General features: G+C 43.0%; 1 protein-coding gene across 1 annotated transcript in view; it reads left to right on the forward strand.

The window, feature by feature from the left end:
- The window catches only part of GALNT1 (polypeptide N-acetylgalactosaminyltransferase 1), a 127,864-nt gene that overhangs the window by 17,955 nt on the left and 94,593 nt on the right, over positions 1 to 15,316 (forward strand). The window contains exon 2 of the mRNA XM_075271014.1: positions 1,359 to 1,593. Within this exon, the coding sequence (XP_075127115.1) occupies positions 1,458 to 1,593 (136 nt within the window). The 5' untranslated portion in view covers positions 1,359 to 1,457. The remainder of the gene's footprint in view (positions 1 to 1,358; positions 1,594 to 15,316) is intronic.

A 15,316-nucleotide genomic window follows, 5' to 3' on the forward strand; every position in this document is an offset into this window, starting at 1 on the left:
GTTTCTGTCTCTTTGGACTTCATCAGCGCAGCCTAGAGAGAATTGATTTGGTTTAAGTGAGAGGCTGAGAGACCAGATTATGGGGATAACGTCTATCCTTAGGGAGAGACCACCTTCTCAGGTGTGTGGAGACTTATACAGCCATAGTTGCTCCACTGCAAAGGAACATGGGAAGAATATGCAAATCTGTCTCCTAAGATGTAAACAGGGAGACAGTGCCTCTGTTATGCTGCCCTCTATTCAGGAACATAGCTAGTAAAGAGGACCTTTCACCAGCTCTGTCAATTCCGAAACAGTTGGAATTTTTTCTCAAGCTCATACCATTCATGTTAGTTTTGGCACTTGTTATAAATTTAGGCTCTGTACTGTCGGGAGAGCAGACACATTGCCCACTTGACAGTGCCGAGACTATGTAGCGTATCAGGCACCTAAACTAACGGCACTTATTGCTCGGGAACAATAGGAGCTGGAGAAGAAATACCAACTGTACTGGAATCTGTGAAGCAGAACACATTATTAATATGTTTAGAGCTGGATTTGATACTAATGTCTTAAAGAAATCAGCAGTTTCCATTATCTTAGGAGTCTGTCAAGGTTTTTATTGCTTGCGTGTCAGACCTGGCTGAAGGTTTTCTTTTCAAGTTCCTTAAAACCTTTGCCGTTATCTTTTTCTTCTGATGTTTTCTTCCATTCTCTTGGTAAATTTTATCATGCCCAGGTAGATGTCAGTGCCAGCTGGCGATAGGCCCAGAGTGTGCACCACTGCATAACCACCTATTAGATCTAGTTATAGTAATTTATATGTACTTCAGTGCTGAGACATGCTGTGCTTTTATCTGTCTTTTAACTGCTACTTTTGGGTAAATGGGGTATGTTTTAAATGTGTCTAAGGTATAACAGGCTACTACAGGAATTTACCAAAGTAGAAAACAAAATCGTTCTTAAAGGTGAAATATATTTTCAGTTTAGAATTGAAGATGGCAAATCACATAGCATAGTGTAGAACAAGTCTCTGTGTATCAAAGTTGTCACATGAACTACACCTCCCCTGTCTGATCGCTGAGCTGAGCTGACCTGCAACCAATGTTAATATGGCAGTCCTTGGGCACCTGTTTGAATAGAGTGGTGGTCGTGCATGTGACTGCTGCTCCATATGAAACGCAGGCACATATGAGCTCTGTTCATGTTGTTTTCAGTGAGGTCCTTGGAGACCTCTAGCTTTTAGACCATTATTCTCTATCCTGTAAATAAAGTACACATGTTGTTTGTTGGTCAGCTCCTGTAACTGTCTTGTTGTACTGATGATAGAGGATGTCCATGTTTCCTGTTCTCACAGTATTATTTTTTTCTTCTTTCAGTTTGTAGAAGACCGATGAAGCTGGACTCTTGGTACACTGCTGTCTTTTATTTTTGTGGCACTGGTTTTTAATACTTTTTTTTTTTTTTTTTTTCTTGCTATGAAAAAATTTGCATATTTTAAGGTGGTTTTGGCCACCTCATTGGTTTGGGTCTTCTTGGATATATTTCTGTTGCTGTACTTCAGCGAATGTAACAAATGTGAGGATAAGGAGCGAGGCCTGCCTGCTGGAGATGGTAAGTTTATTAATCCTATTTTTTGCTTGTTGTATTTTTGAGTTGTGGTTGTGTGTCTGCTGTGCTGCTACATTCACATAGAATATTTAGAGGAACTTTTACACCTTTGTTTTCGTGATTGCTGGGTGTTCAAGTGCTTGACATAGAATTAGTTTCATTATTGGCACATCCATTTCAATCTGGACACATATATGTTGTCCAAACTCCTTTATTTCTGGTTTGTATATGAGGCCACTTCTGATGTCAGGGGTCTTAATGCCTGCAATACAGCAAGAATATGCTGACTGCTCAACTCCAGTCAGCACTTAAATATCTGCCATACTAGTATGGCAGATGTTGGGAATTGGTCCTACTCTGTTGTTTTGCTTGCGGTGCTATAGCGTAAATGACAGGATAGCAGACAGGAAAATAGAAGAGGTGCACATCCAGGAGGCACATCAGAGCTTTGCAGAGCAAAAAAAAAAAGGTACCGTATATACTCGAGTATAAGCCGAATTTTTCAGCCCAATTTTTGTGCTGAAAAAGCCCCCCTCGGCTTATACTCGAGTCAGCAAAAAAAAAAAAAATTTTTTTTTTTTTTTTTTGTTGGAGGGAGGGTCTATGATCAGCCACAATATTAATGTATAGAATCTCCCATAAAATAGTGCAAAAGAAAAAAAAAAAGAAGATTTTAAAAACATAAAAGTTCTAAAACACTCCTTTTCCTAGAATACATACAAAAGTAGAAAATGACTGTGAAACACATACACATTAGGTATCCCTGTGTCTGACCTGCCATGTCTACTGAATATAGGGGATCTGCAGTGCTCCTGTTCTGTCGGGAAGGGGTTAATAGGAGCACTGCAGATACCCTATATTCAGCCAGACTGAATTCCAAGTGGGGGGAAGAAAAATCCAAGTCCTCAAGCTCAGGGAAGGGGCAGACAGACAACCAAAACACACCCTCCCCTTTCCCAGCATCTACTGCACCCAAAAACTCTGGCCATTTTAATTTTTGAAATTTTCCAGTAGCTGCTGCATTTCCCCCCCCTAGGCTTATACTCGAGTCAATAAGTTTTCCCAGTTTTTTGTGGTAAAATTAGAGGGGTCGGCTTATATTCGGGTCGGCTTATACTCGAGTATATACGGTAAGTATTCAGTTATCTAGAATTGAGTGGTCTGGACTGTATGTAAAGTGGAGTAGGAGAACTATTACCTATGAGGGTCTCCAAAATCTATGTGGGGGGATGAATAGGTCACTTATCTGTTGGGGACTGTTACTTGGAGGGAGAGATAATTATGACTCTATTCTCAGCAGCCTTATGGTTGCTTTCAGATGGCTGTAGCAGTAACTACGCCTAACTGGCGTAGCTACGTTTATACAGTTGCAGAATTACTTGCTTTTTGAAAACAACCATAAATCTGATGTGGCCCTCTGTGAAAATGAGTTTGGCACCCTCTTATTAGGATCTAATGTTAGAGCCCCACTCTGCAAGCTGCTAAAGCAGCCTGTATACACTAGATGTGTATCCACCGGCCAATTTGACAAGCCTTGCTGACCTCTGACGTGCAAGGGGTTCCTCCCAATGCAATGGATTTTAGCTGCCTTATGTTTTCTAGGAGATAAGCCAGAGCCGCTTTCTCTCCACTTAGTACACTTGCCCTGCTTGACTGAGTCAACTCTGCATATCTAAATATTTTACACTTTGTACCTTATAACATACCGTATAAGCCGAGTTTTTCAGCACAGTTTTTGTGCTGGAAAAGCCCCCATCGGCTTATACTCGAGTCAAGCAAAAAATAAAAATAAATCTGACCAGCCGTAAAAGTAATGTATAGAATTTCCCATAAAATAGAGAAAAAAAAAAGCTTTAAAAAATAATAAAAAAGTTAAATAAAAATTATAAAAATATAATTTATATTATTTAAAAAAAATATAAAAATAGAAAATTAATGTGAAACACATACACATTAGGTATCCCTGTGTCTGAAAGTGCCCGGACTACTGAATATAGAGTATATTCAGTGCTCCTATTCCGTCGGGAAGGGGTTAATAGGAGCATTGCAGATACGCTAAATCCAGCCAGGCTGAATTCCAAGTAGGGGGGGGGGGGGGAGGGAGGAAACGGTCCTCAAGCTCATTGAAGGGGCAGAGAGACAACCAAAAAAAACCCTCCCCTTTCCCAGCAACTACTGTACCCAAAAACTCCAAATATTTAAAGTTTTGAAATTTTCCAGTAGCTGCTGCATTTCCCCCTCGGCTTATACACGAGTCAATAAATTTTCACAGTTTTTTTGTGGTAAAATTAGGGGCCTTGGCTTATACTCGAGTATATACGGTATATCTTTTTTAATTGGATCTCTTGTCTTTGAAGATGTTTCATCTAAATATATGAGTATGGCACCCACTGGGACCCAGTTTGGGCTCAGTAGTACCTCTACCTCCTTTTAAAATTTATTGCCAATGTTCAAAATTATTTATCCAAAGCAAGTAATTTTAGTAACTGTTGATGCTTGTGAGTGGTTAGCGATGGTGGTTGTGGAGTGTTGAACTTTTCCCTGCCCTGCTGCCCACATATTTATTTGTACTGTATGAGTGGCATTTCAGTAGCAGAGGACCTTACTACTGTGGTACAGGATCGGCCAAGGGGGATTAATCTTAGAGATCAATACCATTCCTGGCTAATTGATATCACACCTTTACTCTTCTGACCCTGGCAGTTTAGTCTTCAGACCATATACGTCACCATCTTGCATACTAGTGTATTATTGTTATTTATTTATATAGCACTATTCCACAAAATATACAAAACAAATATAATACTAACAGTGACCAACTGGCATAGTGGGATTGAGGGCACTGCCCGCAAGGGCTTACAATCTATGAGGGAAGAGAGATAGAGGCAGAAGGTGAAAGGAGAGGCTGTACAGATGGCGTTGTGGAGACAGTAGTGTTAATAGAGGTTGTAGGACTTCCTGAGTCTTCAGGGCCTTCTTGAAGCTTGCTATTGCAGGGATCAGTCTTAAGTGTCTTATTTAATGAGTTCCAGAGTATGGGGGATGCACGGGAGAAATCTTGGAGACAGTTGTGTGAAGAAACTTCTTTATCTCAGCAGGGAAGATCATAAAGGATGTGCTTTCAAACTTTTCTATGATAAACAATGTCCCCAGGAGTTAAAAAAATGAAATAAAGTAAAATTATATTTTACAAGGGGAGCATCCTACAGTCGCACCGATAAATTCCTCGGGTGCGCAAGTCTTGAACGGACATATCAAATCCAAGTGCGGTACTGTTGGCAGCATGGAAAAGGTCCAGACAATCAACTTCCTACTCAAGAGGATCTGGGGGTCACTGTTGGTGTCTATGCGATGGAAACATCGCCACGAACCCCATCACACCCCTCGCTTGATACTAAAGTTGTCTGGCGAGGAGTAATTGTTGTATATAGTTTTCTGGTCCGAGGATTTAAGGCTGGGCCTCATCTCCTTGTGACATCACACAGGGGAGAGACTAGCACAAGCATATGGTCTGAGTCCAGAGAGTGAAGGGGGCTTTTATCCTGGGAGAGATGTGAGGGCACACTTGTCCTGTTGCTGCTATGGAAATGCCCTGGGGCTAAACAGTGGAAGCTTCAACGAATCAGACTAGGAACTCTTCTTGGTGGTTGTTTTCTCTTTTAATCCCATTTTATTTTCTCTACTGTATTCCTTATTTTTACCTGTATTTGCTTGACCATCCATTGAGGTATATTTTATATGCTTTAGCGGCTAATATCAACCCACTCGGGTTAATAAGTATACAAAAAATTATAAAGCTCATTTCATGTTATCCGACGAACCCTGGTACTCATGGGTGGCAAGAGGGGTTGCAGTTAGGCCAAGTGGCTTGGCAAGGTGGTATCCTTCACAATGCCGATTGCTAAAGATCTGTTAGGGTTATTAAGATGATCTTGGATTAATTTTAATAATGAGACTCTTATGGTAGCCCTTACAGATCTGGAGCAATTCACTGGTAAAAAAAAAGCTTTTCGGCATGGAGATTCCAATGCAGATCTAAATTCCCGACTGTCTTTTTAATATCAAATCGCTCTGAATCTGTAAGGGCTATTTTGATGAGATGAGATTATTCTCATTCTTAAAATGAATCCTAGTCTTAAAATGAATCCTAATCTTTTAATGGATCCTGAGATATGGCGCTCTAAAGTGTCCTGCAGCCTCAGGCAGCATCTTGGAGGTGCTTGAAGGAGGAGTTGGGGGAGAGGAGCAGAGCTTCAGACCTCAGAGACTGATAAATCATGATTGTCTGTGCATAACAAGATACAAGATACAAATGTGCTTTATTAGCATTACCAAAGAATAAAACATTTGGTGTTGCCAAAGCAAAAAGGGGGTTGGGGGTGGTGGAGGGGGGTGGGTACGGGATTCGTGGGTTGGGGGTTTGAGTGTCCTTAGGGTCTCGTCGTTCTTGTTTGGGGCATGTGGGTATGGGGTAAACAGGTGAGGAGGGGGGCTTTAGTGGTGTTCTGGTGGGGGGTTTCTGATTGGCTAAGCTCCAGCCACAGGTAGGTGTAGTTGTTGGTTTTATCTTGTGTGGAACAGTTCAGTGTGAATTGTGGGGTGGGGGCTTTGTTGTGGCCCTTCTTCTGAAATACCATGACTTTGCATTTCTTGTGGTTGATGGGTAGGGCCCATGTGGTGCTGAACTTTACCAGCATTGACAGGCTTTCTTGGAGGTCTTTCTTGGTGGGGGACAGGAGTAGGAGGTCGTCAGCATATAGTAGGAACTTCACCTTATGGTCATTCAGGGTGAGGCCTGGGGTTGGTGATGCCTCCAGAACTGAAGCCAGTTCATTGATGTAGATGTTGAAGAGCGTTGGGAACAAGCTACAGCCCTGTCTGACCCCTCGGGCCTGTTGGAAGTATGCTGTCCTTTTCCCGTTCACCTTCACACTGCATTGATTTCCAGTGTAGGAGCTCTTGATGACATCGTACGTTCTTTCTCCTATTCCAATCTCTAGGAGTTTCAGGAGCAGCCCCGAATCGAATGCCTTCTTGAAGTCCACGAAGCAGGCGAATATTTTGCCTCTTTTGGTGTTGTGGACGTGGGTCTTGATGAGGCTGTGCAGGGTGTAGATATGGTCTGTGGTGCAGTGGTTTGGCATGAACCCTGCTTGGCTCTTTCTGAGGACCCCGTGTTTTGTGAGGAAGGTGAGGATTCTGTGATTGATGATGCTGTTAAACAGTTTCCCTAGCGTGCTGCTGATGCAGATCCCTCTGTAGTTGTTGAGGTCATATTGGTCTCCATTCTTGTAGATGGGGGTTATGAGGCCTTTGCTCCAGTCTTGTGGGAAGTGTCCTGCATTGAGGATGAGGGTGAAAAGCTTTGCCAGTGCCACGTGTATTGCTGGAGGGCTGTGTTTGATCAACTCTGGTAGGATGCCGTCAGGGCCGCTGGCCTTTTTGCCTTTCAGCAGGGCAATTCTTTCTTGTATATCTTTTATGGTGATTGGTTAGTCCAGAGGGTTCTGGAAGTTCTTAATGAATTTCTCCATGTCCCTCAGTTTGGTGGTTATCTGTTGCTGTTCTGGGGTTAGGTCGTCTTCAGGGGTGTTTTTGTAGAGACCTCTGAAGTAGTTGAGCCAGATGTTGCCGTTTTGGATGTGGAGGGAGTTTTTCTTGGGCTTTGTGCCCATGTGGTGCCAGATCTCCCAGAATGGGCTGTCCTGGAGGGAGTCCTCGAGTTGCTCTATTTTGTGGGAGAGGTACCTCTGTTTCTTCTCTCTGAGGGTGCCTTTACCTCTGTTTCTTCTCTCTGAGGGTGCCTTTGTATCACTTGCGCAGATTGTTGTAGGCTTCTCTCGCCTCCTTGTTGTTGGGGTCTCTGTGTTTTTAGTTGGCGGCTGTTCTTAGGGTACGGTGTAATTCTCTTCAGTCGCTGTTGAACCATTTGTGAGACTGTTTGATGGTTTGGTTCAGGCCTGCTAGTTCTGCTGTGGTCAGTAGGATGCACTTGAGATCCTTCACAGCTCTGGTGACTCCCTGTTGATCCGGCTGATAGGTGTTTGTATGGAAGTATGTGAGCAGTGTCTTGATTTCAGGTCAGTTGGTTGCGTTGGTATATTCCATGGCCTGGTGGTTGGCCCATTTGAGATGTCTTGGTAGGTTGTAGAGGCCGGTCTGTTGGGGCTCCTGTGGGGGTGTTTTGTTTGTGTGTCTCATGTAGAGCAGGATCTGGATGTGGTCTGATAAGTGAGAGTCAGGGGCGATTGTGAAGTCTTCATTGTCTGACTGGTCTGCGTCTAATGGCGTAGTTCACCACGCTGTTGCCCACTTGGGAGTTTAGTGTGAAGCGTCCTATGGAGTCGCCTCTGATACATCCGTTCATTATGTATATACCTAGGCTCCGGCACATGTTCAGCAGTTGTCTCCCGCTCTTGTTGACAATTCTGTCCTGGCTGTTTCTTCTTGTCTGTGTGGGTTCTGGGTGGTGGGTCTCACTTCCGTGGGTATGTGGTTTGTCGTCGGGGGCAGGTAGTCTATCTCTGTGCCTGTTCTTGCGTTGAGGTCTCCGCATATCAGTACTCTGCCTTTGGGTTGGATTTGCTGAAGAGGAAAAGGGGACCAAAGGTCTGTTGAGGGAGAACCGCGCACACTGGTATGTTTAGGAAGATGGTAAACCAGGGTCCAATCACATAGGGTTTATTGGGTAGTTAAAAATACAGCATAACTACCCAATAAACCCTATGTGATTGGACCCTGGTTTACCATCTTCCTAAACATACCAGTGTGCACGGTTCTCCCTCAACGGACCTTTGGTCCCCTTTTCCTCTTCAGTATTTTCTCCGGTGACGGATTGAACTGCTGCCACTCTCACCTTAATACGATTTCAAGTGTTGTGACTGTTCACAACCTCATAAGGTGAGAGGACATCTGGTCCACATTAATACTTACCCAGTTTTTAATCATTTGTGTACTCTCAAATACTACACTTAGTGTGCTCGGTGTCTTTGTTTTGTTTTATTTTTGGGTTGGAATTGGGCCGCTTCCCTTTGTAGGACCTCGTAGTTATAGGGGTTGTGGTAGGGGGACCCTGGTGGGGGGATATATACTGCGCAGAGATAGATGTTTTGTTGGTTGCTGAGGATGGAGCTCCTTATTTTTAGCCATATGTGATTGGTTCCACGTTTGGTAGCTTTTACATGTTCTTTGAGCTCCTCCTTAAACCATATTAGTATGCCTCCTGAGTGGCGGCCTTGTTTGGTGGTCTTATTTTTCTGGGCAGGCACAGAAAATTCCTTGTAGCCCTTTGGCGTTAGGGACTCTTTCTGCCCGGGTCCATGTCTCTAGGAGGATTTGGATGTCTATATTTTTTATTCTGTCTATGAAGTCTGGATCTTTTGGTTTAGATCCAAAGGCTGAGGCGTACAGCCCTTGTATATTCCAACTACTGATAGTTAGTGGTATCATCTTTGGTGGGTAAACCTTGTAATGAGCTGTCCTGCAGAGGACGGGCTGGATTCATGGTTGGTATCAATTTGGCAGAGTAGGTGATAGTTTCGTTTGTGTGTGCCGCTGTTGTGGCCATTGTAGTGACCACGGACTCCATTCTCTCTATTCTCTTTATCACCTCTATGTCGTTGCTCTGGTTGGCTTTGGCTTTTTCTTGCTAGGTGACCTCTTTGGGGTTTTTTGTCTTGTATATTGGTGGTTGTCGGGTGTTGTTTCCATGAGTCTTTGTCTTGTTTGGTGTCTTTCCCCGGAGTCTCTTTTGACCACTAAGTCTTTGAATTCCTTCACTAGTAGGCTGACTCCATGTTTATTGAAGTGTTTGTTATTATATAGGTGGTCCTTATCTATGGAGGAGTGTTGTGTCAGGGTGATGCCTGATGTTGATCTGATTTTGGTAGCCATCTCTGTATTGATTTCCCTGATATCTTTAGAGATGTCTTCTCGTGGGAGCAGAGATAACAGGATGATAATACAGTCTGGAAACTGTTGCTTTGCTTTCTCTGCTAGTTGGACCAGTTGACCCGCTATCTGTTGGTGCTGGTCAGGGAGACCTTCTGTACCTGTGTGTATGACGATGTGCTTGGGGGTGGTAAAGAAAGGTTTGTTGATGATGGCGGTTGCTTTGTCAATTGTTAGATCGTGGATTTTCTTGACTCTTTGCCACGGGAATAGCTTTCTTGTATTAATGTACTTGCCATTGGAGTCTATGATCAGGACTATATCTGAGTTTGAGGTTTTCATTGTTTGGGTTTGCCCTGTCTTTGTTTTTGTGTCTGTAGTTTCAGATCTGTTAACTCTTTCTTCAAATCTGCAATTTTCTGGAGGCAGAGTTTCATATTTTGTGTTCTCCTGGTGACAGGCTGTTATCTTTTCTTTCTCATTTGCATTTTCTGGGTGAAGTTTGTGAATGGCTTCTTCTATTGTGTTTCCATTTATGCTGGGGAGTTCTGTGGCTGTTTGGTGATGTGTGTTGTTGTCATTGGAATTTCTCTCATAGTTCTGTTTATGCATAGTGAAGTGTCTCTCCAGTTGTGATACAGTCTCTGCAATGGACTTCAGTGAGAGGTGTGAGGGGCTGGGGGAGGGTTTGCTGGCTTGTGTCTGTGTGCAGGTATATTGCTTTCCTGTATTGGGGAAGTTGTAGAAGGAGATTGTCCAGGGCTGGAGGATGGTTCTGTGTCTGTCTCTATTTTGTTTGTCTGAGCTAGTTTTTTGATGTCTATAAATTTCAGGAGCTTGGTTTGCTTTTCTTGGATCAAAAATATTCCGGTATCATGTAGCGCTATGGTAAGTGACACTACGCCCCACTCTTCTGTATTTTTTACTCTGTTTTGCTTTTGTCGGTATCATCTGTCGTATACTGTATGTAGCAGTCACATACAGCCTTGTGCCAGGCTTGTGTCTGTTTTGTGTACATGATTAAGTTGGTCATTTTATTAATTAGTCATTTTGAAGTGTAATCAGCAAACAGAGTTTCGGGGTGGGCTTTGAGATACAGATGTTTTCTCTTTCTTCTGACCTCTTGGCTTAGGTTACAGGCATATGTAATCTCTATTGTGAGACTGTTGTATAAGGGCTTGTTCACATCTGCGCCCGTACTCCGTTCTGCAGGTTTCCGTTTCCTTCACAAAACAGGGGCAGGAGACGGAAATCTGCCAGCATGTTTCAAGCCCCCGGTGAGCGTTTTATGCGCTCTGCGGCGAAACCGATTTTTTTTAAACTGGACACAGAGTCGGACATGCAGTACTCTGAGTCCGGTTTAAAAAAAAAAAACTGTTTCGCCGCGGAGCACATAAAACGTTCACCGGCACACACAGCCGGATTCGGCATGACAGGTTTCCGTCTTCTGCATGCAAACATGCAGACATGCAAACATGAAAACTGAGTTCAGTCGCTGGTGTGAACCCAGCGTAACTGTTCCCAGCATCTATCTATCTCAAATATTTCATCTTGTTCAATATTTTGGTATTCCATTTTGTGGATTTCTAGGATATGTCTGTATTCCTTAATTTTAGTTCTAGGTGTATTCCTTAATCTGTTGTCTGGTGAGCTGGTAGTTTTGTGTGTAGCCAGATGGCCTTACCTTGCTCAGATGTTCTATTTGTTGTGGTGGTTGTAGAGATTAGTTCAGTTTCTCCATGAAGTTTATTGTTTCCCCTCTTGTCTGTATTTCTTCATTGGGGAATTTTGTCCATTTATGGTTTGTTCTCAATGTGGTCGATATTTTTAAGTATTTCCCATCTTGCAGTTGGTTCATTACAAGGTTTAGAGGTATAAACCTGTATGTGTCCTCAGGGGGAGGGGTAGCATGGACTTTCCCTCGCCCATCAATCAGAGAGCATACTATACTTTTACGCTGTGTCACACAGAGGGATAAGTTGATAAATGACATATTTTTACCAATGAAAGACATTTTTTGAGAGAAGTCCTCAGTAGTTGATACCTTTTTTAATGGCTAACTTAAAAAGTTTTTTGATGACATATCGAGCTTTCGAGTCTACTATAGTGGTCTCTTCATCAGGATAGTAGTAGTCTCGAAAGCTCGATATGTCATCAAAAAACTTTTTAAGTTAGCCATTAAAAAAGGTATCAACTACTGAGGACTTCTCTCAAAAAATGTTTCATTTCATATCCACTGGCTTACACGGTACAAGGATATTTTTTCTTTTACAACATTTTTACCAATTGAATGTCACCTTATATTCATGGTCTAGTTTCCAAAAACTGGAATTTTAGAACAGTGTGTTTATTTTGCACTGACATTACAATCTAAAGACCTGTCATCAGATCTAGAATTATAACTCTAACACCAGTAATGATGAACTGCAGGAACTTCAGAGGTTACGTCCATAATATATGAGTAATCAAGCGCCCATGTTATACCAATCTGAAACCAGCATTAGTTATCACATTAGTTAGGCATAGAGATTACGGTATAGTTCATAAATTACAATTTTTGTGCAGTTTTTTGCTTTTAATCCGTTTACAGCAAAGTTACATATCAAATACTAAGTTGTGTTTTTATATACAATATATGCAGTGCAATATATGCAATATACGCCGGTGGAGTAGTTGAGCTAAGCACACACATTCAGCTCTACTTCATCGGGCTAATAGACTGCATTGGCCAATCAGCGCTGGCCAATGCATTCTATTAGCGTGAGCTGAGTTTGCACAGGGGTTCCAGTGCACCCTCGGCTCTGCTACATCTGATGGGCTGACCGGCACACGGTGTAGTTGAGCAGAACTGGCTCAGCACTGCTAAGTCTCTGCATTCTCTGCATACCCATAGGAATGCATTGGCCAGCCTTCGGCCAATCAGCGCTGGCTCTGCCGGAGGAGGCGGAGTCTAAGGTCGGACCTGAATGGAGACTGGTGTGGAGCGATCTTAGACTCCGCCTCCTCCAGCAGAGCCAGCGCTGATTGGTCGAATTCCGTACTCTGGCCAATCAGTGCTGGCCAATGCATTCCTATGGGGAAAAGTTAGCTTGCGAAAATCGCAAGCTGACAGGGATTTCCATGAAATAGTGACTTTTATGCCCCCAGACATGCTTCCCCTGCTGTCCCAGTGTCATTCCAGGGTGTTGGTATCATTTCCTGGGGTGTCATAGTGGACTTGGTGACCCTCCAGACACGGATTTGGGTTTCCCCCTTAACGAGTATATGTTCCCCATAGACTATAATGGGGTTCGAAACCCGTTCGAACACTCTAACAGTGAGCGGCTGTTCGAATCGAATTTCGAACCTCGAACATTTTAGTGTTCGCTCATCTCTAGTGTACACCTATTTTATGTATTCTTTTCTGTGAATGTTCAATTGAATAGGAGTTTAAGGTGCAAATAACATGTTTCCCCGAAAATAAAACAGTGTCTTATATTAAACTGTCGTCCTAAATATAGGACCTGTCTTATTTTCGGGGGATGTCTTATTACAACCGGCAGTCATACCGGCACTTACTTAGTGGAGCGTCAGCATAACTGCCGGTTGTAGGTAGAGTAGGGGAGGGGGACAAGGTATCCTACTTGCCTTTCCTATCTTCCTAGCAGCGCTGGTGCTGCTGTTCATCCCGGGAGTGGTGGGCGTGACTTCAGGGGGCGTGGCTTAGCGGGGCTTTTGTGGGCGGGGCTTAGCGATCCCCACTTCACTGACACAGCAGCCGTGCTCTGTGCTCCTGTGCGCAGGAAAGCCGGCTGCTGCCTCTGCTGTATGGTGGCTGCTGCCTTTGGGATGAGCTGGGAGAGCTCATCCTACAGCAGCAGGGACAGTGGACACAACAGCAGAGGCAGCAGCCGGCTTTGCTGTGCACACGGAGCACAGAGCACGGCTGCTGTGTCAGTGAAGTGGGGATCGCTAAGCCAACGCCCATGAAAGCTCCGCTAAGCCCCGCCCACCACTGCCGGGCATGCCTTATTTTTGGGGGTGCCTTATATTAGGCACTTCAACAGAACCAAACCCCCCACCCCATATGCCTTACTTTCGGGGGTGTCCTACTTTTGGGGAAACACGGTATGTGTTAGTGGATTTTTTTAAAAGAATTGTGTGTTTGTCACAAAGTTACATGAAGGTGGACATTGCTATTAACCCATAGAGACACATGTAATCTTCAGGTTGTGTGCTTTCAAGGAATATATAGAGTTTAGGGGTGCACTGGCTTTTTGCGATCTGTAAACCTTACATTTTATAGGATGACACTAACATTTATAGCTTCAAAGCAGATTTTTGTTCATTCCAGTTCTGGTGATTTTATGAAGGTATGTGCATGCAGATGCAGTGAATCTGTGGACAAACTACATTTCCCATGATTCATCTGCTGACTCTCACTCTGTGTACCCCCTCCTTTCTCTAGTCTCCTCTGCAATAAAATCACAGATATAATAACACCTACATCTGAGGTCACACACTTTCTTTTGCAAATTCACACCTTTCATCATAGACACAAGTGGTGAGACACCACTTGACATCAACCAGAAGTGCTGTCCCCTGGCCTTCTGCTTATTCTACTCTGGTGTCTGAAGAGACTCCACAGTACATGTTCAGCAGTCTGAGCTAAACTGGAAATATTATACAGAAAAGGACCTATCCAACCAACTTCTGCAGGAGTATCAAATGGATAAAAGGATCCGCGCTTACCAATCGTAGTTCTTTTTTCATTAGTTTATTAAAGCCTCACACACAACGCATTTCGAAACCGGAAGCTGGTTGTTTTTTCAGGTGTACAAAGGACAGTATTGCATAGATACTGAGAGCACAGAATATAAATAGACATCCGGGGATGCACCCCCATAGTGACCTCATCACTTTACAATTGTAGCAAAAAACACATCAAATGGACAAATGACAACCAATAAATAGTTAAGAAACTATTTAAGACTAACATTATGTCAGCAATACAATAAAAAAAACTACAAACCTTTATGCAGTATATTGAAATCCTTTCCAGCATCCAGGCGTATCTACCTGCGCATGTATTCATAAAAAGCCCGCCCTGACGTATAATTATGCGTCATAGCCCATCGCTTGGGATGCATATGCGTCTCACATGCCGGAACTACTCTTGGAACGCACATACTTATTCTACTCTTGGTGTCTGAAGAGACTCCACAGTACAATAATAGCGATTTCAATTCAGACATGTTCAGCAGTCTGAGCTACACTGCAAATATTGTAATAACTGAACTGAAATAAGAGAGGAACAAAATTACATATGGTATCTTGGTTGATATTCTAATTTTCGATTAATCGCCCAGCCCTACTAATATATTATCATTCCATGGTCATGTGATGGACACACAGGTGCACAGCTCCTTACAAGACAGAGTTCTGAGTACTGTGCTGTGAATATAATGAGCTGTGCACCTGTGTATACATCACATGACCACAGACTGATTTTTTTTTTTTTTGTCCACTGCAAGTGAACAAAGAATGACAGCATGGAGAATTGGTACAGAAAGTATACTGGAAAATTATATAACTTTTTTCACTATTAAAACAGTACCATTTTTGCTTAAACTTGGTGACCCATATAATGCACATATGGTGGGTACAATTTCAAAAAAAAAAAAAAAAGCCATGGACATAGAGCTTTTGTGCTGCCATTGGCTTAGATAATGTGTTCATTGTTTCCAGAAATGTACTGTCATGGTAAGGTCTACTTTTTTTTATGAAAGGAGACTACTCCGATCTCGCCTGCTGAGTAACTGCATTATCTGGAGGATTATATCTGTATACATGGAAA

The sequence above is a fragment of the Leptodactylus fuscus genome, chromosome 4, assembly GCF_031893055.1.
Source record: "Leptodactylus fuscus isolate aLepFus1 chromosome 4, aLepFus1.hap2, whole genome shotgun sequence".
In the NCBI taxonomy this organism is placed as follows: domain Eukaryota; kingdom Metazoa; phylum Chordata; class Amphibia; order Anura; family Leptodactylidae; genus Leptodactylus; species Leptodactylus fuscus.